Source organism: Azolla caroliniana, unplaced genomic scaffold, assembly GCF_043228905.1.
Source record: "Azolla caroliniana isolate FFs.n. ecotype wild unplaced genomic scaffold, voAzoCaro1.0.p SCAF_9, whole genome shotgun sequence".
Lineage (NCBI taxonomy): Eukaryota > Viridiplantae > Streptophyta > Polypodiopsida > Salviniales > Salviniaceae > Azolla > Azolla caroliniana.
In genome coordinates this window covers 2,190,932-2,217,135 of record NW_028230444.1, presented here as the reverse complement: position 1 = coordinate 2,217,135, position 26,204 = coordinate 2,190,932, and the positions used below count along the sequence as shown (strand labels likewise).

Below are 26,204 nucleotides of genomic sequence, written 5' to 3'. Positions count from 1 at the left end.
GTTATTTTTACCTTACCGGCATGTATTTCATACGTTTTAATTAAGGCAGAATATACATTCTCAGCGTATACATACGGTATCTTTTGAGTCGTATTTTTGGTGTGATTATAACTACCATTGCGTATTTTATACGTTTAAAGGGAGAATATGCATACTCTTGACTTCCAAATGAAATATTGAGTTGGCCGAGTGATATCGGTAATATGGCCCAAGCCATTTACTTCAAGCAATATAGCACCTCTAAAATTAGGTCAACACCACACTACCATCAATCTCCATATGTTCAAGGTACACAATGTCCGACCATTTATTTCATTATATTTTGTCATGAACATTCAGGCACACCCACGAAGTGGCCTTCAAGTAGTTGTTTGTATACAATCAAGCACTTTACTCTCTTTGCCTTTGGAAATGTTGCACACTAACTAACCATCAAGCATGCTAGTAAGAAGCTAACTAAGTGCACATCTATTCCATCCATTATAGCCATGTATTAAAATTACCCGATAAAAGAGTGTCTATTACAAGCACACGAGGTTGTGAGGGCTTGTAAGAAGCTAGAAATAAGAAATATAACACTGAACTCTAGGCATTTGATGCAATTGCCATGAACAAAATGTGAAGTATTGATCATTATCCTCAACCAAAGCTTAGTTGAGGTATATGTTTCTCTCTCAATAGTGATTAATAGTCATAAATCGTATGGATATGTTGATAGCCTAGGGGTGATTTGTGCAATCTAGGTTTTTGGACTCCATGCAAGATGGTTGAATGGGGTATAGATTCTATAGCTTCTACTTTCAATCCACTTTTTAGAGGTTTGTTATATTAGTTATGAGTTCATTCCAATAGTACATATCTGAAAAAATGTCAATCCAACATCAAATAACCTTCTCACGTTACCCATCTAAAATATGTATTTCCAAAGAAACAACAATTAGAACATCTGATGTCTTGGAGATGAAGGATTAAGGAAGTAAAAGTTCTAAACTCCTAGATGATTCTTTAGCACATCTAACATTGTTGCTCTTCTCATCTTGTTGATAACACCAATCCTAGAAGGTCATACGGACATACTCTCAAATGGATGAATGGAATCAATTAGTAGCAATATCGCATCCATTTGTAGAGTTGAACGGCAACAAGGCAAAACAATGTTTCCACTAATTTTTCCATTTGTATTTCATATCCAAACTACAAATACTACTAGAACAGACTTTTGTGCAGTGAGGTGAAACTCCAACTCAAAACAAACAAAGTAAAACCAGAGTATAAGTGACCATACAAACCTATTCAACTGTAACTGTTGATGGTTTGTTCGATCAAGAAATGTTACAAAATAATAGCATGTCAACATAGCATAAACCATAATGTGAAGTATATATGTACAAATAGCATGTCAACAATTGTCATTCAAAACTGCATAAGACTGAAATCAATTAAATAAATTATACACTAATTCTGCTGGCTTCAAGTTCTTACAAGAATGCTTCCTTCTATTGCATGTGACCCATGAAGTAGACGGATTATTTATAACTATACAGGAATACCATATAAAAGAATATATAGAACACAAGAAAATTTTAGGCTTCCGACTGCATAAGAGAGTTTTCGTGACATTTACTTCCGTATTAAACTTAACCGATGAATGAGACTTCCAGATTGGATCTCATGTTGTTGTGTTCCAATAACTAGGAGGAGGAAAGTCTTGTAATAACCACTAGTATCCGAAGTGATTGTTTGTTGTAAAGACTTTCCATACTTGCGAGCGAAATGTGCCTTAATATCTCTCATGTCAATGTCTGCTCTTCTGACAATTATTCGTGTCAATGTTGAGTCATCCGTTCCAAGGCCCTTCATTGACAGGTACAATGTCTGTTCATTTGAATACAGCAGTATCAAGGAAGTCAAGATTTATTTGTATTACATGACTTGCAAAAAATGTCATTTCAGCATTCTTTCAGCAATCCCAATTATATGTGCTATTTAAGCAAATTATATTGTTAACTCATCCCCTTTTTCTTCATTAGATAAGCTATTTGAGTATTTTGATGCTCAGAACGTTCCCAGAAAATGGGAACAGGTTCAGAATGTTAAATACTTTCCAAGTTAATAGGTATAAATTTACCCATGAGTTATGTGATAAACATTAAATTCTGTAACTGAATACAAAAATTACCTTTAAAATACAGCAATTTCAAACTCTCAATTTAACATTTAAATCGAGCCAAAAGTTTCTGAAAGAATTGCAGAAAACAGCATAGAAACAGGGACAATCAGTTGAGATGGTACCACTGAATTTTGATGAATTTAACATCTGACTATAAAAGGGCCAAAGTTTCTGAAAGAATTGCACAAACAGCATAGAAACAGTTTCTGAAAGAATTTTGATGAATACAAAATACAACAATTTCAAACTCTCAATTTAGCATTAAAATTGAGCCAAAGTTTCTGAAAGAATTGCAGAAACAGCATAGAAACAGGGACAATCCGTAGAGATGGTACCACTGAATTTTGATGAATTTAACATCTAACTATAAAAGGGCTTATATGAATTGTAGAGTAGGGAACAAAATAACTGTACTCAGATGTGTTAAGATTCAAGAAACACCTTTTCCCAGAGCAAGATAGAGCGGAATGCTTGTGTGGTAGCTTGGCACAACAAAATGTACGAGTCTAAATGGCAAAATGACATGAATTAGTAATACATCTAAATATCTCATGTACAAGATTAGGAATCAACTCTATCGTGATAAGAAGGTGGTATGGGAAAGGGAGAGACATGATTGATTAACACCTCATGGAACCTGTCCTACCCAGAAAAGAACCCAATGAACCCAAAAAGAGCGCTACATGGTGCAGATGGTGTTATGTGTAGCCACATGAAATTTTCTTAACATCACTCCTAATCTTAATTAGATATTATTTATATGTGCACAAAAGGTGGGGTAGGTGTTGCTAACTTGGTGCATCAGTAATTTATGGTAAGAAGCATTGTCAGATGACCGTGAATGCTTCACACCATAGTGTCAGAAGTTCTCATCCTTTATCTCCTGATTGGAACAGGGTGTACAGATGCAATCTGCACTAGCTGAGGCCTCACTAAGCTCCATTCTATTTCAAATTCATAACTAAAACTGGTGGAAAGTGATTTCCCTTCTACCTTTAAATGGCATGGGGTTGATAACAAGTGGTCAGGTGTGTTCCATCATTTTCTTGTAGGCATCAAAACATGTTGGATTTGTGTTAGTGCAATTTGCTATTCTTAAATTCAAACATTTAAGATGTCACCAATTAAGAAACATATCTATAATAGTGTCAAGGTGGGAGAAGAGGAAACGCCATGTAGAGATTTTAAGGCGCCTCCCTACATTGTATTATGGACTTGTTAATCCATAAGTGGCTGTACTATGGACTTTCAAGCAAGCCGTTCAGAAATTATTAGTATGCTAACACATATCTTCCAGCAGCTTTAATTAAAACATTTAAGAATAAATAGAGATATGAAAAAACACTACATACATAGAATAGCAAAAAACCCAAAAATGTTTCATGAATGGTTCAGTTCTTATAATGCAAGAGGAAAGGGGCACATCAAAATAGTGAACTCTATCGCTTTTTCATGCTTTAGTTACCTTTGCAAAGTAGTTCACAGAATTTTTTGCATACTTCATGGCAACCATCAAAGAACTTCGAAAACTGCCTTGCAGTGTTTGCTTTATAACCTGATAATAAAAGAAAATCCACTATCCATGAGACAGAAATCTTCTACATATATTGATCTCATGTTCATAATAAAGAAAATCCACCTTCCCAGCACTATGGCCATACGTTTGCCTTAAAGTATCTAATGCAGCTGTCAACTGCACTGAATTCCTTGTGCTGAAAATTCTGATGATCGGAGTTCTATCAATAGCATTCCTATTTACAAAGGCACTGACAAGGTCTCTGGCATCAGCTTCTGCAATTGACATGTCAGGTTCTAAGACATCTGATCTGTCTTGACGTAGAAACCCTAACAGAATCTGAATGATGAAAAAAAATTCTTAAAACCTCTGAAATTTGTGAAAATATTCATATGTTGTGAACAATAAGGCAAAGTGGTGAATTAGTTTTTGTCTAAAAGTTACCTTTTTATTGTCACCGCTTGTTTTGAGAGCAATATCCTCCTCTAGAGATTGTCCAAACATAGAATTGTATGCCTGTATAATCTCCACAATTTGTGATGATGTTCGTGGATATAGAACCTCAGTAATTGCTGCTGTATCTTTAGATAAACCTTTTAATGCATCATAGACAATTGTGGCATCTCTCTCGGCTGGATCACACATCCAAAGCACAACTGCTTTCTGTATAAAACATGACCAAAATGACATCATTAAAGAGCACATACGCCACTTCATAACTACAACCATGTCTATGATGCATTAATCCCCAGGTCTGGATTCCTAATATGTCACACATGTGAACAAATACTATCAGCAAAACTTGTTAACCAAAGTAGACAGCAGCGTTCCATTACCATAAAACTTCTGTCTACAAACTGATTAAACCTGATACTTTCAAAAGAATGTGATTTACTGGAGCCCAGCATTCAAATGCATCAAAAGAAAATGCACTTAAACATGTTTTCAAGGTAATACTTGTTCAAACTGTATTATAAGTAAGGAAATTCTTTATCCTTAAACCACTTAGAACATTATACATTTCTCTCAAGATAAAACCAGATTCTCGTAGTATTTACCCATGTACAAAAAAACTCATATTATGTATGTGTATAATATGAGCTGGTTTGTACATGCATAAATACTATGCAGTTATATAAGGTATATATGTGTGTTGAAACAGATATAATGTGGTATAAGACCAGAAATAGACATTTAGTTAGCGGGAAATTTAGTGCACTTCAGATTAATCAATCAAAGCCAGCATTCTGGCCCACTCACAAAAACTCAGGTCAAATTTCTGAATTTACCATTGAAATTACTTGTAAATGAAACAAAAACCAGCACAAAAATACCAATTCCTTATTAGATTCTAGAAACTATCATGATATTTTCTTATTATTCCATTTATGAAAAGAAATTTTGAACTTTCCAATCAAAAAATTTTGAAATTTCTACGAATCTGTGGCCTTCCCTCATTATGCTTGTAGATTGGAAATATTTATGAACGGGCAGAAATTGGAAGGAAAGGTATAGAATTTCTACTTGATCCATACGAATGTGTGGGATATTCTCCTTACTTCATGGATGGAATGATGTTATAACTTTGATGGTTGGAATCTCTATAAAGGGAGCCAAATTCAACTTGCAGGTTGGAAATATATTATGAAAAGAACATACACCAACAGAAATATATAAATTTTCTTGCTAAAGTCTCATAAATGGCAATATTATCGCATGATGCCTGTGTTTTATTCATACAGAAAAGAAAAGTTGGTCTATTAGTGAAGAGATTTTTCCCAAACACTGATCGGTGTTAGGATAAAAATATTAAAGGAAGTAACAAACCTCAAGGTATCCATGAAGCTCTGATTTCAGCCGTCGGAGAAGGTTTTCTTCATATTTCGATTGGTATATGCGGCGTATTCTGCTACGCTGCTCCTGATTTCTGTGACAGACCACATCAATCACGGCCTGCTTGTCACATCCAATATCTTGCAAAAACAAGCAAAGAAAACCCTTCAAAATATGTCACTTCTACATACACAGACTTACATAAATACATACATACCTTCTGAGCATACATACTGTATACATACAAATATTCAGCGATGTCACTTAAATTCTAAAATACAGACATACATATATACAGACGAAGTCTTCTGAGGATACATTCATACATATAGGATTGGAGATTGATCCCGTGAATATAATATCTGTATTTATGAATTTCCCTTATCAAGCTCCATCTTCTTTAACACACATATATATTCTCGGATCAACCTCCATCTCTGTGTATACGTATATAGAACATACGCAAACACATATATGCATATATGTTATACACACACACACACACACACACACACACACATGTATAGATGTGTGTGTGTATATATTCTCGGATCAAGCTCCATCTCTATATAAATGTATACAGAAGATACATCAACATATATATGCATGCATATATGTAATATACACATTTAGATGTGTACATACATACACACACATTGATCATCCTTTCCTTTACCTGCAAAGGCTTCGCGAAGCACTATGCAATCTTCGTTAGCTTCAGGCACCCGATCAGGTACAATCACAGTTGACATATATCGGTCTCTCTCGCTCGCTCGCTCGCTCTCTCTCTCACTCTCTGTTCGTCTAGTCAGATTGGATTCATTCGCTCATTCTCTTCCGCGTCCTGTCATGAAATACATGAGTATATAATGTAGTCTTGTAGACAAAGAGAGAGGTAGATGGATAGATAGGTATGCATGTATGTATGTGTGTGTAGGAGCCAACAATGGCTCGGTTCAAGCTCAACAATGGCTCGGCTCAAGCTTTAACCAAGCCGTTAAACCGTTTTTAAACGGTTTGTAGGTTTGGTTCGGCTTGGTTCAAGCTTCAACCTCCTTAACTGGTTTGAGCTCGGCTTGGCAATGCTCAAACCGAACCGAACCATTTAGGGTCAAACCGGTTTGTCCAAACCATTTTAGGCTTATAGTTTAGTAATCGGTTCGGTTCAAGTTTGAAAACTCTCAAGCTTGGCTTGGCAAGGCTCAAGTCGAACCGAACCATTTAGGGCATTTCAGCCTTAACTAATATAGGAACCGATTCGATTCAAGTTTGAAAACTCTCAAGCTAGTTTAAGGCTTAAACGGTTTGGTTTGGTGTGTGTGTGTGTGTGTGTGTGTGTGTGCATGTGTAGAGTGTGAAAATCTGAAGACTTATTCTTTTGGTAGGGTTGACATTGTATCATCATGGTTCAAGTTTTCAACCTTGAGGAGCCCAAGGGGGCATTCTCTTTGTTAGGCCCCACCTACCCCAACCCAATTCCCACCTTGGTCCAGTTGTCCTTGGTAAGGAAGCAACTCTCTCACATCGTGAAGTTGTAATACAAAAACATATTTGTTGTTTTTTTGTCTTTGGTATGACAAAAAAGTTGTATGATGGCACCCCTTTACTCCTAGTGGGTTCTACAATCCATAAACATGTGTGTATTTGTTGATAACACGATGCATACAACCATACTTCATCAATGATAACATGAACATAATCCCTATGCAAGTCATGGAAATCAATCTGCATGTGATTCCTTTAGCCATTAAAGATGAAGTAGCTAAACTAACGGAGAAAATAGAGCCCTTATAATGCATCATTTATATACCATCGCCAATAAATTTAATCGTTATATTGGGTATGATTTGAACATTGTTTATCGTGTTTGAATGTGATAGAGGTGGCATTCAGAAGTTATCATTAGATTCACACGCATGCAACCCATATCATCAAAATGTTATTAGAAACAACATACACTTTCAAGAAGACGTGAACGCACCAAGCCCCTTGGAATATTTGCACGAAGTAAGTGAGATGATGAATAGCATATTTGTTAGCAGCAAATCCTAAACGTTGAAGGATGATGGCATCACTCAAGAGGACAACACTACCCTTACTAAAATGGATTGCGTGTGTGTATGTGTAACGTTCTATGTATAATTGGAAGGCAATTCTTCGTTATTGCGTGTGCTACATTGCTGACGCAATATCTCTATTCTTTCCTCACTTGATCCGTACACAGGACAAAGGATTCGAAGATGGATGGATGGGTGTTGTGATTTATTGATACATAAACCGTAAATCGTAAACTCTAAAAACAAATGAACATGGAGATGGTTGGTGAACCTACCCTTGAATCGTTCTTATCAAAACAGACGTTGGCATTGAACTATGAACATTCTTAGGGTGTGAATACTAACTAAATGGCCGCACTATTATCGTGTATGTATCCCACGTGCACAATACACTGGAACTCTTGGCTTATAAATATAACTAATTCGTTCACTTACCTTTCGTCATTGGGATGGCTTGGGTTGAGCACAATGCGAACTATTCTTTCGCCTTTTACTAAAGAATATCGTGTGCTCCTCCTACCTCAAACGCCCTAACCCTAATTTTTTGAACAAGGAAACTCTTTCTATTGTCAGATTGAGCTTCCCTCCTTCCAAATGGTAATGCTCATAATAAAAGCCAAGAAATTCATCTTGTTGGTTGAAAATTTGTATTGTGAGTCTCTACTGTTTTGCAAGCATCATATTAAAGCATTATTGAAATCTGTCACCAAATAAGAGACCTTGACACCCTACAAATCCTCTAGTAAACCCAGGAAAGTTAATTCTACATTTATAAGGTTTGCACATTTTCTATCATCATATGTTGCATAATTAATGTCTTGACTTCAAATAGAGCGTCCCACCTTCAAATCCTCTAATAAAGCGAAGAAAGTTTGTGTTAATCACTTGAAAAGTATGCATTTATTAGTTTGTTGATGAGTGTGTGTTACAAAGGGCTTTGTAAAAATTCTAAAGGAGAACATCTAAATGCTCGGTCTTGGTTTCTTTTTTGGTGCTAGGCCGATATGATTATATGATGGATTGGGTTCTCATGTATCGGATAATGGCGAGAAATTGGGTAATCGGATTTCTTTCATGGTTAATATATAACAAGCAGAAACTAAATGGCGATAAATTGATTTGCTAAAATGAAGTACATACTTAAAGAAGTACATACTTAACTATGTATATAATTCAATCTTTTGTTGTTGATTTGTATGTGGAACCTCGCGAGAGATTCCCCTCCAAAAAATTAGGGTTAGGGCGTTTGAGGTAGGAGGAGCACATGGTATTCTTTAGTAAAAGGCGAAAGAATAGTTTCCTCTATGCTCAACCCACACCATCCCGATGAAGCTCACTGCGACTGATGTGATTTTTATAGAGCAGCAACAATTTGCTTTTGTATGTGGGATATGAATCAACAAACTTGTGTGTGTGTGAGAGAGAGAGACCTCATGGTTCATGAGCAAAGATAGTTGCCCATTTCTTCTTCACATCACCAATGAATGTCGTGCCATGCCTAACTCATGTCACTCCCTCTTATTCCCTACTGTTTTCTTGTTCAAGATTGCTCTTTGGTTTTTCAAGCTTTGCCCGATGAACATCATAGAGCACAATATCGTTTATTGAAGTAACCAATCTTCTTGTAAATTTATAGTGTGTGTTGGAAGGAATGCCTGCTTATTCTGCATTTGCATCATCCTTAACAAATAAAGGGAGTGAATGCACCGATCAAATTCACGCCGTCAATATTTATTAACCTTGTGTTCATTCGCATATGAAAAATGAATATACTAAGATATTCCATTTAAGAAGAAAACATTGACCTCGAAACCACACCTAGCTACACAATATTAAGTTGATTGAAGAAAGAAATCCTTTAGACTCACTTTCATGGCATTCACAATCTTTTCCAACTTGTTGAAGACTAAAATTGATGTTCTAAATCATCACAAAAATATGTGTTCAAAATTTAAAGAGCAAAGATAAAAACATCATGTGTTCTTTGAGACCATACAACTTGGATACCATAACATATGAGAAACCCAAAATAAATTGTGTTTTTTCTCCCCCTTTTGATTAACTTCTTCCTCTTGAATGATAACTCACCCTCATCTCTCTTCCTATCAAGCTTGCATTTTGACAAGTATTATATCCCTAATGATTATTCATATCCTATATCTCGAATACAATTATTCTCAAGCATCTTCAAATACATTATACCCTCATCAACAAATTCATAGTTAGAATCATTTGATATTATGTATATATGTACCTAAAGAAACACTTCCATGCATACCGTTTTTCCTAGTTTTTTGTGATATACATAATACACCACATATATTACATCGTTCTTTTCTACAACAAATGTTGCATTACTAGAGGGATCTACATTAGCACAAATATTAATATGTTGTGTTCTTAACAAATAAAATATGCAAAATTTAAATCCTTTGTGCTCTCGAAAAGATAGATACATATTGATCTTGATGTGTCTTTATTTTTGGTTTAAAAATAGATGTAAAGACACATTATCCCTTGTTATCTCAAAAATGCCGGTTTATTCTACACCCTCAAGACATGCACACATGATCATTGGGGGTCCCCGAAAGGCTTGTTAATTCTACATTCTAGCATAATAAGAGCTCAATTGTTTGGAAATCAACCCAAAATAAGAATTAAAGAAGCATCAATACAAGAGCAATTACAAATAGAAATACATTTTGTGTTTCTTGTATTTGTAATGTGGGAAACTCTACCTAATGAAATATGAGATTCCACAATTTAAAACATTAGGACTAGGGCATTTGTGTAGGGAAAGAACACAATATTTTTTAGTAAAATGGAAATGGAAATTCTGCCTATATGCTCAAATGGCTAAAGTGATATTTTACTATCGTAGCCAAGGTCCACGACCACCTTTTCTATACCATGTTGGATAAAAACAGCCATTATCCCCACCCATGTCAACATTGGGCATTCTTAGTGATTGATGGCCAATGGATTTATACCTCAAAACAATCGTTATAGTTGATCGCCAATGTATGTTTTCTGTGCTCGACAACACTTTGTGCAATCTTCATGATCTCTCTCTCTCTCTCTCTCTCAAATTGCAACACATTCATTCGTCATAGCTGCGCATTTTGTATGTTCAGACTCCAGAGAAGAGGATTTTTGTATGTTTTCTGTGCTCGACAACACTTTGTGCAATCTTCATGATCTCTCTCTCTCTCTCTCTCTCAAATTGCAACACATTCATTCGTCATAGCTGCGCATTTTGTATGTTCAGACTCCAGAGAAGAGGATTTTTGTATGTTTTCTGTGCTCGACAACACTTTGTGCAATCTTCATGATCTCTCTCTCTCTCTCTCTCTCAAATTGCAACACATTCATTCGTCATAGCTGCGCATTTTGTATGTTCAGACTCCAGAGAAGAGGATTACAAAAATGGATCAATAAGCCATGTAACACATCCAATCAAGGAACTTAATCTCACAATTATACTCAATACACTCTCGATGGATTTTAGGGAATTGTTCTCGTAATTGTAATTGACACCCATCATCCGTTAACTTTGTAAATGAGCCATCATGGTTCTCTCCTTCAACTTTGTAAATGAACTATCATGGTTCTCTGCACGTCTCTCATGTTTGTTGTTAGACATATCCCACATGCAAAAAGAAAATGCAGGTACTCTATAAAAACCAAATCAGAGCTGCAATTACACTTCATCGGGATGGCGTGGGTTGAGCACAGAGCGAATTATTCTTTCGCCTTTTACTAAAGAATACCGTGTGCTCCTCCTACCTCAATCGCCCTAACCCTAATTTTTAAACCGGGGAAGCTCTCTCTATCATCATAGGCGGAGCTTCCCACCTGCAAATGCGAATAAAAGCAAATAGAAAGTTTGTCTTTTGTAGTAGCCGATTTTTCAAACTGATGAAGCTCGCGTCTGTTTATCTAATGTTATTTTGAAGCTTTGATCCATGCCATTTCAAGCCAGTTCCTCCTTTAATGTTTGCTTAATCGACTGTAGGCAGGCTCACCTTACCCTTAACATTAGTGTCAGTATGAGCAATTTCATATATCTCTAAACACAACCTTCAACCAAGTTCCCTGAAGATTTGCGAATGCAATCTGCTGCCGCAACACCTCATCATCTCCCTCTCGGCAAAATGTCATGTTGAAGTTAAAAAGTTGTGAATCATGTTCATCCATCGGGTTGCAATTGATAAACCATATAGCTTATACATACGATGAACTACTGCATTCAAGAACCAGTTTCTTTTTTCTAAATTACCTTCTGATAACTTGTTTTTTCTGAATCAATTTAACTGTTTTCATGAAAGAAACATTTACATGTATAGTATAAATATCCTGCCATTCGTTTTTTGAGAAGTAGAAAGAAACTTGTGCTAAATTCAGATTTTTCCGTCCCTTGTCTGTGGCTAGTAGAGGATCGGCAAGCTTTTCTTTTGTGTTCTTTATTGTCTTTACTCAGGTCTTTGTTTTCATTTAGTTCGATCAGGGAACTTTCATCTATCTTCCATTACCACAGTTTCAATAGCAGATCTTTCTGACCATCTGAGATCATAGATTTTTGTGGTCAACAATAATCGAAATTTTCGTAAAGCCTCACAAAAGATTTCTTATTTCGCAGTAAAAACTCAAGAATCCATCCTAGGTATTCTTCAGTTCATAAAAAATATGCAGTGGAAACGTGTACATCCTTCTAACAAGGCCACTCTATAACAATGTGAAAAGACCAAAAATGGCCTGTGCTCTTGTTTTGCTTTATTTTTTCTTTTCTAGCTATAGGGTGAGAATCTCTGCTGAGTATAGGCAGAACTATTGCAGCCATCGTTTATGTGTTTTTTGCCTTCTATCCGAGTTTTTCCTCTCCATTTTTCTGTCTCTGCATTCATACCCTTGAGAAAAACTCTCCATTTTTTTTGTCTTTGCATTCATACCCTTGAGAAGAACTGCAGTTTTCTGCTCCACCGACTTACAACAGTGGTATCCGAGCGTTGGGAAACCCTATTGTGGAGCTTGGAAGATTGTAGTAGCTAGGTTGGAGAATGGTGCCTCGTGGCTGAAGCTGAAAAAGGAATAAAGCTTAAGGCTTTACGTTCCGATAATGGAGGTGAGTATATCTCTAATGAGTTTAGGATTTTTTGCGAGTCTAGAGGCATTCGTAGAGAGTACACTACCCCCTACACTCTTGTACAAAATGGTGTAGTAGAAAGAATGAGTAGAACCATCCAGGACAGAGTTGTTTCTATGTTGCATCATGCAAACCTTCCACAAGGTTTTTGGGCAGAAGCAGTTCTAATTGTTGTTCATGTGATTAATTTATCACCTAGTACTGCCAAAGGCTTGAAAGTGGCACAAGAGTTGTGGACTGGAAAACCCCCTCAACATGATCATCTTAGAGTGTTTGGATGTGAAGCATATGCTCATGTTCCAAAACAGTTAAGGTAAAAACTAGATTTCAAAAGCAAAAAAATGTATTTTTCTTGGCTATGGTATAGATGGTCAGTTTGGATATCGCTCATGGGACCCTGAACACACACTATAGTAAGAAGCGATGATGTCATTTTCAATGACAAGATTATGCATAAGCAGCCAATTAAGAATGTGGAAGTGAGGATAGTGGTGTTTCAAGATGTTACACCCTCTATTAGTGTGCAAAAGAATAATCCAACACCTATGCTAGGTAGTCCTACATATGTTCACCCATATGAGGATGTTCAAAAGGATGACACATGTGTACAACCTAAGAACATTCCAACTCCGGTTCAGCAACTAGTGAGACGATCTACTCATGTATGTAAAGATTGCTTTCTTGCATGGGGATCTTGATGAGGAGATCTATATGGAACAACTAGAAGGTTATGAAGTCTCAAGCAAAGAACACTTGGTATGTAAACTCAAGAAGAGCTTGTACGAACTTGTACGGGCTTAGGCAGTCCCCAAGATTCTGGTACCAAAAGTTTGATGCTTTTATGAAGACTCAGGGGAGCACTACAAGCAATGGGGATCCTTGATACTCTATGTTGATTACATGCTTATCCTTGGTAAAAACAAGGATAGTTATCCTCGTTGAAGAAAAACTTGAGTTAGACTTTTGACATGAATGATTTGGGAGACGCAAAACATATTCTTGGTATGTGTATTACTCGTGATAGGAGTAAACGATGCATTTACTTGTCTGAGGTTGAGTACATATCCAAAGTACTCAAGAGGTTTAATATGGAGAATGCAAAGCCGTTGAGCACTCCATTGCCCACATATGTAAAGCTGAGCACGTATGATTGCCCCACATATGATGAGGACAAGGAATTCATGACCAAGGTTCCTTATCAATCTATTATTGGTAGTCTTATGTACGCCATAACAGCTATTAGACCAGACATTGCATTTGTAGTGGGAGCACTAAGTCGATTCATGTCAAATCTTGGTAAGAAACATTGGGATGCAATCAAGTTGATATTGAGATATCTGAGTGGCACTAAAGATAAGTGTATATGTTTGGGTAGAGGTGATGTCTCTATCATCGGATACACAGATTCAGATTATGCTGGATGTGTTGACAGTAGGAAATATACTTCATAGTACATTTTTCAAATTATGGGTGGTGTCATTGCTTGGAGATCTCATCTTTAAGAATGTGTCGCAGTGTCAACTACAAAGGCAGAGTATGTTGCAACCAGCGAGGCATGTAAGGAAGCAATTTGGCTGTCTCGATTAGCCAGTGACATGGGTATACCTCAACATGTACCCAAATTGTTTTGTGATAAATCTGAGTGCCATTGCTTTGGCTAAGAACCTAGTATATCATGCAAAGACCAAGCACATTGGAGTGTGATACCATTTCATTCGTGAATGCTTAGCTAATGGTTGCATTAGCTTGTTTCTTGAGAAAATGTCGCATATGCATTGACCAAGGCCTTACCACGAGATGCATTAGGGCATTGTTGTCACTTGATGGGGATCACCTAGTGCCTTACGTAACATGCCCATCAAGTGGGAGGTATAGGCCTTGTATAGTTCAACCTTCTATTGTTTGTACTCTTAGTTTAGGCCTTTTAGTGGGAGATTGTCATATGTACATAGATACATGTACGCATTGTGAAAAGGCCAAAATGGCTTGTGCCCTTGTTTTGCATTATTTTTTCTTTTCTAACTATAGGGTGAGAATTTCTACTGAGTATAGGTGGAACTATTGCAACCATTGTTTATGTGTTTTTTGTCCTCTATCAGAGTTTTTCCTCTCCATTTAGGCACTAAATATATGATCAATGGTATCCAACAAGGTTTTGAAAGAGAATAGGCAAGTTAATGCAAAATTGATATGTTCTTGATTTCTATTTAGTCCTAAAATCCATCTTCTTAGGTATAGATTGACTACATGAAAATTACAGTGACCAGTCCAAAGTTAGCATTGGTGAGCATTCCATCTCGCTATATAGTACATTGGTAAGCATCGTATTATAGCTACTTAGTCATCAAATTCTCACCTTCCAAATCCTAATAAAGCGAGGAAAGTTAGTATCACTTTCAATGTATATTGATCAGGTTGTTAATGAACATATTGCACACTTGTCTGATCAAAGTTAATTTATTTTCTGGTGTTGGGCATGAATATGATGGATCAGTTCCTAATCTCATACATGGATGATGGTAAAAAATTGATTCCTTTGTCGTCTCGCACAACATGAGACCCTTAAGGCAAATGTGAAGAATCAATCCTAGAAAGTAAAAAGTAACAAATTTCCTGTTAAAGATAATTAGTCTTCCTTTACCTGTAAAACATCATATACTCAAATTGATTTGTAAATGGAAGCTTGTAAGAGATTCCAATCCAAAAAAGTAGGGTTAGGGCGTTTGAGGCAAGAGGACCACACGGTATTCATTAGTAAAGGGCGAAAGAACAATTCACTTTGTGCTCAACCCACGCCATCCCGATAAAGAATGATCGTAGCTCTGAATTGCTTTTTATAGAGTACATTGTCTTTTTGCATGTGGGATATATAAACAACAAACATGAGAGAGAGATTAACATCTTCTAAGACCAAAATTGGCCCATGAGACAATTGGTTTACAATAAAAATGGGGTATTTGGCCATTCATCAAAATTAAAAATAAAATAAAATAGGGAAAGAGACTTCTTAGAAGGATTCGAACTCACAACCTCCATTTGCAAGAGAGCGTTTGAAATAGACCAGTTCTCCTTCATTATTTCCTTGGTGCATGACCAATAGTTTAATTACATACCATCTCTTCTTTGCATCACCACCTCATGCCCTATCATCCCTCTATTTCCCTAGTGTTATATCAGAGATTGTCTGTTTTTTCTTTAGGTATTATGAGACACACTAGCCAATATGTTTTTTGTTTATGCAACATGATAGATAAAGACTAGAGTGTGAGGAATCTTACCACATGCAATCAAAACCGTTCACCGAATGCTAGAAAAGGAGTATATGACAATAGTTCGTGCTATATAGGAATACACACGCATTTGACTAGAAAATCCCTATAGTTTTCAATTTGAAAGGTAAAATGTCTATGCTCTCCAATTGCAATTCTTGTTTCACCAACGGAGTCCTCCCACCCAACTAATACTACATCCATAAGAGATGCTAGCTAGCTAGTAGCTACTAATCCATAAAAATAGTCAAAAAAATTAAGGGAACATTTTCTCCCCTTAATGGAAAATCTTTTACCAAGATTTCTTGCAATTCTTAATACCAACCATTCTTGTCCCAATATGTTTTCAATTCCTCATGAATCAAAGAGAGAAAAGTATTTGTTTTATCAACCTTTGTGGCTCTTTGTAACAAATACCCAACCTATGTGTTCCCTTTAGTGATTCAGTCAATATGCAAGAATATATTGTTTATTACATCTCTCGGTAAAAATGTGGTTTTGATACGTAACTGAATTGATCTCCTACTTTAAAATCTCCACAAAAAACAACTCAAATTCATGTTATCTCTGTCTCTCTCTTCTCACACAATAGTCTCGCCATTTTGAACTTTGATTGAAAAAGTACAACATTGGTTATGTTAACCATCTAATATATTTGAAAAGTTAAGTTTTAAGATACACTAATTCATTATAGGAGATGTGTTTTGTGCAAACTTCTATCCTATCATGGTGTTTAACCTTCACTCTTTCGTATAACTTTAAACTCTAGGAAGCGTTGCATATTTCCTTATTTTCAATCAAGTGTAGGCGGTAAAATTGTCGTATATACGATGGACATTTAACACCCAAGTCTCATCTACGTACCGAGAACTCATCAATCACATCCAACAATTGTCGACATGCCTGAAACATCTTATTCCTTGTAGAACAAATTTGATTTCTTGGACATGCTATGCATATAGTATACATTATTTAACCTTTGCTGTTTTCCCTAACCTAAATAAGTATACATCCGCTAAACTACTGAACATTGTTTTCCATAAACTAGCCAAACTCTGCAGTAGCAAGCAAGCTCATTCAATGTGGGAGCTTCTTCAACAAACTTAATTGGAATAATATACAGGTAAACACCCAATAAAGAATTCCTGGGACACTACTTCACCCTTAGCCAGCGAGGGATACAACCCTCAGCAGCGACATTGACTTGCATTGGTTTTTTTTGTATGTGGAACCTCGTAAGAAATTCCAATCCCAAAAATTAGGGTTAGGGCGTTTGAGGTAGGAGGAGCACACGGTATTCTTTAGTAAAAGGCGAAAGAATAGTTCGCTCTGTGCTCAACCCACGCCATCCCGATGGTTTGAGATGAATTTGATATCTCCTATTTATATCCCACGGGTCTTTAATCCCTTGTATGTGGGATAAACCAAAAGAAATGACTCCTTTCCTTTTCTCATAATAGCCTTTTTTTAGATTCATTTCCACATTCCGATATCTGAAACCCGTCCAGTCCACACACAAACTTGGCTATATCACCTTCATCTTTATATACATATATATGGGCTACAAATCTTAAGGTACAAGTGATCAAATAGAAAATCTACCTTACCCATCTCGTGGGTTGCAATGGTCCACGACAACTAATCCCAACATGATCCAAACATGTCCATTGAGGTTCAAAAGTGTTGTTTCGTCAAACATGTCCATTGAGGAACTTTTTTCTTGTTATATCCTAGGTACCTAGTGCAAAGGCTCATCATCATGTCAATACATGTTCATGTTTTCAAATGGCTCAACCAAGTTATAACCTCACAAGTCTAGGGTACCAATTAAATGTGGTAGTAGCCTTTATATAGTGGGAAGTTGCATCTTAGAAACGAGGAACAACTTTCACCATTTGAATCTTAGGGTTAGATCATTGGAAGGATTAGTACCCGCTATTCTTCAATAAAAGGTTGTTGTGCTTAAGCCACACCATCCTAATGAAATTCATGGGTAACTATTATTTGTATTTTTAGACCATCTACATTTTCCTATTGTTGCTTGCATATGGAATAAACTAACGTGAGAGAACTATATCTACAACTCATTCATGGATAAACAACAATTTCCCTTTTTGTAATCGCCACGTCATGCCACTTTCCTTGATTTCCTATTCGTGTTAACTATTGTCTTTTTACATCAAGGATGAAACTTTGACATCCGAGAGCATGTGACCAATCCTCTTGTTCATTTTATACCTCATTTCAATCATCTCGTGTACAACAAGGCACAAAGTGAGCAAGATCGAATACATTTAATCAATTTTCATTAAACCTCTTTCAACATAATCATAACAAAAATCATTTAACCTCTTTCATCACGATCATAACAAAAATCTTCAAATCTCTTGCATCATGATGCTTTATAAGTCATAATACAAGATGGCCAGTTTGCCATTTTGTTGTGCTTGAGATTTGCTAATGTGAAGCTCAATTTAATGACAATCCAAGCTTCCCCAATTCAAAAAATTAGGATTAAGGTGTTTGAGGTAGGAAAAGGCGAAAGAATAGTACACTCTTGCAAGGGATAATATTTTCTTCTTTATAGCCCAAGGTTTAACTTGCATTTGAATATGGGATAAAAAGAAAATGTATACCTCTTGCTTCACTCACACTTCACAAAAAACAGTTTGATCTTCTCATTGCCATTGCTCTCGACCTTGAATTGCCTATTCCCACATCGAGTATTTATGCTCACTAGACATTAGTGTTATTAATAGAGCAATGTGATGCTTACCTTATCACAATCCTGCAATTGCTCATCTATCCATCTGGCATGGATCTTGTGGTACTTCATCTCATAAAAAAAAGTAATAGAGGAGAGGAAGACAAAGAGGAATCAAGTGATGTATATAGGCAATATGTGATATATCATATGTGTTTAAAATCAACGACCTTAGTAAAGTAAAGTAACATATCTAGAGTGTCAACGATTGCATAGCATCACAAAATAATACGTGTCTAGACAAAGTCATGAATGATATCTCGGTCTACCTCATCGAAAAATCTTCTTTGTGAAGTAGAGGGTGTCTCAAATACCCTTGATTGTCCATGTACCTTCTGTAACATATTTTCGAGCAAGCTTTGTTAGACTTTGGATATGCAATTTCTTTATGTTATCTAAGCATACTATTAGAAGATTGTCTTAATTGCATCTATTCATTATTATTGTTTTTCCAATAAGAGATTACATGATACTTCAACATAGATTTTTACCTTTTCAATTGCTCTTAGACTGCCATAGATATACATATCTCCCAATTTGAAAGCATTACCAAGAATAGTTATACATGGCCACATGCCTCATGTTGGTGGAGGAAATACCCAAAGAGGTGGCTGATATCTCCAACATATACAACCATTAACCATGCAGAATACATTTATAATTTCCCATCTCTTCTTAAAAACCCTTTTTTTCGAAAGACTACATTTGAATCGCCCTTGATAGCATCATGTTCTCCTTTTAGTGTATGCACGAAGGTAAGCCAAATCTCCTCGACCACATCCACAACATTCCATTGAATTTACTGAAATATCCTTTGACATCCACTAGTCCACAAAACCAATAAGGTTATTAAACTAATAATCTCCCAAACCAACCCATTTTGTATTGAATTAATAGGCATACATGGCGACCCTTCCTCAACATATGGACCTCTTGTATATAATGCAAAGTTAACCTTTTCTTTTTCATAATCTTGTACCTCACCCTTAATATCAACCCACATTATTGCCCCCCATGTATATACTCTAGAGCCATATACATCATGCAAGAGACGTAAAAACCTTTTCCAAACCAATTTAGTAGCCATACATGACCAGAATAGGTGATGAAGAGAGGGTTTTCTAATTTAATCACACATCTAATCCACATCCTTACAATACATCCAAACCCTAACACGAACCGCATAATGAACGATCCCCTTTGATTAATCACCTTTTGGTATTAGCATGTATCTTAATGGTAAAATGTTCATAGAGATTAAAATTGATTTTTCTCTTGCTCTTACTCTTATGAAATAGTCTTCAAATTACATTCATTGATTGGGCCAATAACAATTGGTATTCATAGCATGTGATGATTGATTAGCATCATCTCAAGTGTTCCCACTAAAACATTAATCTTCTTCATTGACAATGTAATATTTTTATGAGCTTCTTTTATTCTTCACAATGTGTTGCATTGACATTGGAATTGTCATAAGCGAAGTATAGCTACCTAACATTACCAAACAATACACTCATGAATGGCCAATTGTAATTGTAGCAACGTGTACAAAGTATTAAATTAGGTTGCCATTAGGTGATTTGTTGTAGTTGAACCACATTCTCATTGCTAATTAGTTCAATTCAACGATGTCAACATAAGGTCCATCCATCATATTTGCATTTCTTTACAAGAATGATGCCCACTTTTAGGTTGACAAATAATTGTTTTACTTGTAATGTCACGTTTCAAAGTGAAGAAAAGAATTACATCTCTTATAAATGTATTTCGTTTGCTCATTGTAATGCACAACACATTCTAGGAAAGCAAATATAATCAATAGGAACATGAACTTTGTGTAACACAAAGTTATGTGGTATTGTTGATAAATAAGAACCAACAAAAAGATTTTGTTGTTCAATAGAGCTTTTGATTTGGATGTTGCCACATTTTTGGCAAGTGGCGGGAACAAAAACCCTCCAAAGCCTAAAATTTGAATTTGTCCACTTGCCTCTTTTTCCATTCAATGTTTTATTATTTACTTTCAACATCAACTGTGCCTCTACAAAAAGTTACATTAGAAGTTCAAAACTTTCATATAATTGACTCTAAACAATGTTTTGTTATTTACATTGTAAGTTTTGGAAATAAATACGTTTAAAATTTCCCTTCAATACCACTACAATTAAAATAGTTACTCAAATGCTTTTGCTTATTCAATCTTTCTCCGCACAACCTTGGTCAATCACCCCCTCCTAAGTGCTTATATGTACTATTTGAACCATTTATATGTGGCCCTTTCTAAGGCTAAGGAAACAATGTCTTCTTAAGAATCATAAAATTTAAAACAACTTACTTATTGGTTAAAATAATTGATAACACTTCAGTGAATTGATTTGTAAGATTTAGGGTATTTTTACCAAATTCAGTTGATTGGTTTAAGACTAAAAAGTAAAGCCAACCTTATCTTCTTGTGGTTAAAAAATCAATATGACATTGTTAGAGCTCTGGATGTGAGGGCATTCATTATCAAATATGCCTATTAATGCTTTGGCACAAGAGAAAAAAGGCTTAATCCACAAGCAAAAGAATACAACCCATCACATTTTTTGCATGTAAAAGAGGTAGTTGGCCTAAGGTTACAAGACTTAGATTTGAGTCCCAAACCATAAACCACAAAACATCTCTCCAACAAATCAAATAGATATCAAGTGCGGAGGACTTGCTGGGCCACCTTGCTCTATTGTTAGGGGAAGTGACATGTCCTTCACATTGTCCACACTAATGACACTATCCGAAAGAAGTTGAACAACATCTCGCATGGTAGGGCGTTGGTCAGGAACATCAGCCAAACATCTTAGTGCGATTTTAAGCAATACCACAGCCTCATGTACATGCCTTGATCCTTCAATTAAACCTAATCTTCCATCCAACACATCTAATAATGATGATGATGGTGGCAGCGACAACATTCCACCTGCTACTTCGACTCCAGCCGAATCACGGACATGTTTTCGAACCCATCTCGCAATATCGATACAATCTCCATACTCGGGTTCAATGGGCCGTCGTCCTGTTAGAAGCTCGAGGAGAACGATGCCGAAGCTGTAGATGTCGCTCTTCTCATTGATCTTGAGTGTGTAGGCATACTCTGAAGGTGTATTAACAAAGTGATTAGAAGACATGGAGAGATTGGTATCACATGGTTATATTTATAATTAAAAACAGATGGTCTAGGGTTAGTATCAGGGGTATTGGAGCTTAGGGCTAAGTTTAGGCACGAGAGCACTAAACACCCTCTAGTGCTCGTGGTTAAGGGTTAATTTTAGGGTCAGGTTTTATTTTAAACTGTGAAGAGAAAGAGTGGAAATATCTTGTGTTTTCTTACCAGGAGCAATGTAGCCATAAGAGCCGACAATTGAGGACATGGATTCTGATTTCCCCGAATCCGGAAGTGGCCGAGCCAATCCAAAGTCTGCAACATGAGCTTCGAAGTTCGAATCGAGAAGAATGTTATTCGATTTCACATCCCTATGCACAATAAGAGGCGAACAATCGTGATGTAGATAACAAAGACCCTTCGCAGCTTCCAGGGCGATCCGGAACCTTGAGGCCCAACTTAGGGAACAACCCCGAGGGCCATGTAATAGCTCTCCTAAACTCCCATTGATCATATACTCATAAATCAAGAGATTTGTGTCGTGATTCGAACAACAACCTAATAGCCGTACAATGTGCCGATGCCGGATGTTCCCAAGTGTTAAGATCTCGGCCGAGAATCCATGGTCATCGAGCTGCTCTTCTTCCTCATCCTTCGTATATGAGGTCTTTCGCATTGTGGGAAGCCTCTTAATAGCCACCATTTTACCATCTGGCATTAGACCCTTATACACTGTCCCTGAGCCTCCTTTCCCAATGATATTCTCATTTGATAAGCACTGTAACACATCAGAGACAGAGAAATCAAGCCTCTCGAATGCGGTTAATTTCCAACTCTTCTTCTTCTTCTTCTCGAGGAAATTTGCCCTAAACAAGGACCATAGGAACTTCTTGTCTTGGTCATTTCTCAAGACAAAGATAAGTGCACTCAAGGTAAGTATAAAAAGACCCACAACTAGGCCACCCATTCCATATATGATAGACCTTGATTGCCTACTAGAAGTAGTCTTTGCATTGATTTTACAATTCTCCATCATCTGTTTCCCGCAAAGTTGAGGGTTGCCCATGAATGAAGTCCAATTGAAGTTTGCAAATTGGCCTTGTGTAGGTATCAGGCCTGAGAGGTTATTGAAGGAGAAATCAACACTAGTAAGAGTGACCATGGTTTGAAAAGAATCAGGAATTGTCCCATTGAAGAGATTCCTTGATAAGTTCAAAGAAGCAAGGACATTAAGATGAGAGATTTCAGGTGGAATTCCACCTTCAAAATAGTTGTGACTAAGGTCGAGGTTAGCGAGGCTCGAACATTCACCGATAACCTTGGGGATAACTCCCGACATTTTGTTCATACTAAGGTCTAGCTTAGCTAGGTGTTTCAGAGATCCTACTTCATTAGGGATGGTTCCAATGATGAAGTTAGATGAAAGATCGAGATCAACCAACGCAGAGAAGAGTCCGATTGTGGGTGGAATTGTGCCACCAATCTTGTTGTTGGATAAATCTAAACTACCCAATCTCGTGTCGTGCATTGGGATCATATTCGGGAAAGAACCATCAAGATTATTGTAAGAAAGCTCAAGTAAATCTAGCTTTGGAAGAGATAAGAGAGAATTAGGGATAGACCCATTTAACAAATTTTGCCCCAACCGGACCCGAACTAGATTCGGACAAAGCCCAAGCCCAGTCGGTATGGGACCTTCAAATCGATTCCTTAACAATATAAGCCGGTGAAGCTTCCTGCTCTTACATAGATGAGGAGGGATAGGGCCACTTAAGTAATTAGAAGAAAGGTCTACCTCTAAAAGCTCACCATTACTACCAAGTTGTTGTGGAACAGAACCACTGAAGTTATTCTCCCAGAGTGTGAGGACTTGAAGCTTTGGTAAGTCTCCTATATAAGAAGGGATGGAGCCATTAAGACTGTTTAAGAAGAGATTGAGTAGCTCTAACTTGGTTAGAGATGCCAACTGAATTGGGAGGGATCCAGTGAGCCTATTGTTAGAGAGATCAAGGGACTTGAGGCTAGTTAGGTTCCCTAACTCGATAGGGATAGGGCCAACTAGACTATTAGTTTGCAAAAATAATGAATCTAGCCTAGTTAGAGATCCCAAAATAGGAGGGATTGGCCCACTTAATCCACAACTAGCCAAGTCCAGCCTAACTAGGTTAGTTAGCCTCCCTAGCTCCACAGGAATCCCCCCTTGGAATTGATTGAAGTAGCCTAAATACAGCCTTTGGAGGTTTAACAGGTTTCCTAATTGGGGAGGTATTCTACCAGATAAGGCGTTTCCTGATAACGCAAGGTATTGAAGGTTGAGCAGGTTTCCATATTGGGGGGGTATGGTGCCACTGAAATAGTTGCCACCGAGGTGGAGATGGGTGAGGTTGACAAGTAGACTGAGCTCTAATGGAAGCTTGCCTGTGAAATTGTTGTTGAAAGCATCGAAGACCTCCAGGGAGTGCTGGGAAAGTGAAGAGGGAAACCCTAATGGCGTTGGGAAGAAGCCATTGAAGAAATTATTAGATATGTTGAGAACTCTGAGATTTGTGAGGTTTGTGAGAATCTGAGAAGGGAAATCCCCTGACAGATTGTTGGCAGAAACAGAGAGGTGCTTGAGGGAGGAGAGCTTGGCTATGGCTATGGAGAGGTATCCTGACAGATTCTTACCGGAGAGATTAAGTGAGGTTACATGAAGGTAATCGTCTTCTCCTTCTCCTTCTCCTGCTGAGCAGGTGATACCTGTCCATGTGCAGGGGCTGAGTTCGTCCCCGCGAACCTCCCAATCCTTCAGGCTTCCTGACTCGTCTCTAAGTGAAGCTTTTAGTGACAATAACGCCATGGCTTCTTCTGACAGAGATTGAGCGGAAACTCCGTAGGTGGGATGAATAGCAGTGGCAAATGTAGCTATGGAGATTAGGAGAAGAAGAATATGATTCAGATGATGATAATGGAGAAACAGAGATGGAGAAACCATAGCGTTTTCTTGTTAAGATACTTTTTCTTTTCTCCTTCTGTAGATTATGTGGGCTACTTGATGATTTGGGTCATCATTTGTCTGCAGAAAGGAAGAAAGGAAGAAAGAGATATGGAACAGGGGAAGAAGAAGGAAGAATTGGAACAGGGGAAGAAGCAGGAAGAAGAGGAAACAGGGGAAGTGTTTTTTTTCATTTATTATTTATTACACACTACATACTTCTGCAGAAGAAGAAAACAGAGAGCAGGGGGGGAAGGAAGGAGGTCAAGTCAATTCAAACACAATAGAAAATAGTTATCACTATATATATATATATATATATATATATATATATATATGTAAAAAGAAATTCACAAATGCCTAAAACCCTAAACCCTAAAAAAGAGAGGTTTCTTTTAATAAAAAAACAAACCCTAATTATAATAACAGATGGAAGAACATTAGTGTATCCTTTGGTATTAAGGATAAAATATAAGGTCAATGGCTCAGATCCAGTATTTTCATGATGATCCAATGTGAGTGAGTCACCTTTAATTTAAAATTTTAGCTATCATTGTAGCTCACATAACACATATGCTTGAATCGGTTGCCGAAGGACAGGATACATATAAACATTATGCTTGAATTAGTTGCCAAAGTACAGGATACATATAAACATTATGTTTGAATCTGTGGCCCGAAGGGCATAAACTGGGAGCACATGCGACCCATCCATCAATCACAAAGTAGCTTGAGCCAATCGAAGCACGTGCTCGACTTCACGATGTTTCTCTCCTCTTGTGTCCACCCAAATGGAGAAATTGATGATGCCGTGTGGACCGACTCCATCATGTTCCTTGACACAACAGTTCGAGCCCTATACCACACCGTAGTTAAACATACAATTGATTCGCTCTATGGCAACCTCCTTCCAAATCTTGGTTGCTTGACGAATATATAATAATAATAACTTTCAGGAATTGTAAAGGTTATTTTATATTATGGGGTCTATAAAGGAATGACGGTGTTTTGTCTTAAAGTTCAAGATTCATGTTGATCCTAATGCCAATGAGACAAGTGAGCTTCCATTTTTCGTTTATCGAATGGCTAATGGCTTCATCTGCACTCATGTTATGGTCCTTAGTTATTCAAATCAACCTCAAAGCATAGTCAAGACTAAAGATTTGTGATGAGCTATACCGTAGTCCTGACTTCCTATTGTAGTTGTCTAAGCATTAAGGTATCATAGCATACATATGCTAGCGATAATCATCATCATATTTTTAATATTATAATTTATAGTCATTGACATCCTATTTTCATATATTTTTAAGCATGCTTAATATGTAGGTTTTAG

The 26,204-nt window shown here is 36.9% G+C and overlaps 2 protein-coding genes, 3 non-coding genes and 2 pseudogenes across 5 annotated transcripts; 2 read left to right on the top strand and 5 right to left on the bottom strand.

The window, feature by feature from the left end:
* Window positions 1-1,426: 1,426 nt before the first annotated feature.
* LOC147859822 (annexin D5-like) lies at window positions 1,427-6,388 on the bottom strand. The gene is made up of 6 exons (XM_087324311.1): window positions 6,196-6,388; window positions 5,514-5,659; window positions 4,131-4,349; window positions 3,810-4,025; window positions 3,636-3,725; window positions 1,427-1,875 (listed from the first exon to the last, which is right to left on the bottom strand). The coding sequence occupies exons 1-6, from the start codon at window positions 6,269-6,271 to the stop codon at window positions 1,621-1,623; spliced, it is 1,002 nt and encodes a 333-aa protein (XP_087180437.1). The 5' UTR covers window positions 6,272-6,388; the 3' UTR covers window positions 1,427-1,620.
* Window positions 6,389-8,025: 1,637 nt separating this feature from the next.
* On the top strand, window positions 8,026-8,144 carry LOC147859821 (U5 spliceosomal RNA). The gene has a single exon (XR_015530292.1). It is a non-coding gene; the product is annotated as a U5 spliceosomal RNA (small nuclear RNA).
* Window positions 8,145-8,777: 633 nt separating this feature from the next.
* On the bottom strand, window positions 8,778-8,898 carry LOC147859820 (U5 spliceosomal RNA). Its single transcript, XR_015530293.1, has one exon. It is a non-coding gene; the product is annotated as a U5 spliceosomal RNA (small nuclear RNA).
* A 2,393-nt stretch (window positions 8,899-11,291) lies between these two features.
* On the top strand, window positions 11,292-11,409 carry LOC147859819 (U5 spliceosomal RNA). Its single transcript, XR_015530291.1, has one exon. It is a non-coding gene; the product is annotated as a U5 spliceosomal RNA (small nuclear RNA).
* Window positions 11,410-15,401: 3,992 nt separating this feature from the next.
* On the bottom strand, window positions 15,402-15,518 carry LOC147859818 (U5 spliceosomal RNA; annotated as a pseudogene).
* Window positions 15,519-17,220: 1,702 nt separating this feature from the next.
* LOC147859817 (U5 spliceosomal RNA) lies at window positions 17,221-17,337 on the bottom strand (annotated as a pseudogene).
* A 3,950-nt stretch (window positions 17,338-21,287) lies between these two features.
* On the bottom strand, window positions 21,288-25,051 carry LOC147859816 (uncharacterized). Its single transcript, XM_087324469.1, has 2 exons — window positions 22,123-25,051; window positions 21,288-21,885 (listed from the first exon to the last, which is right to left on the bottom strand). Exons 1-2 carry the CDS (start codon window positions 24,866-24,868, stop codon window positions 21,431-21,433), a joined length of 3,201 nt encoding a protein of 1,066 aa, XP_087180595.1. The 5' UTR covers window positions 24,869-25,051; the 3' UTR covers window positions 21,288-21,430.
* Between the last annotated feature and the right edge of the window lie 1,153 nt (window positions 25,052-26,204).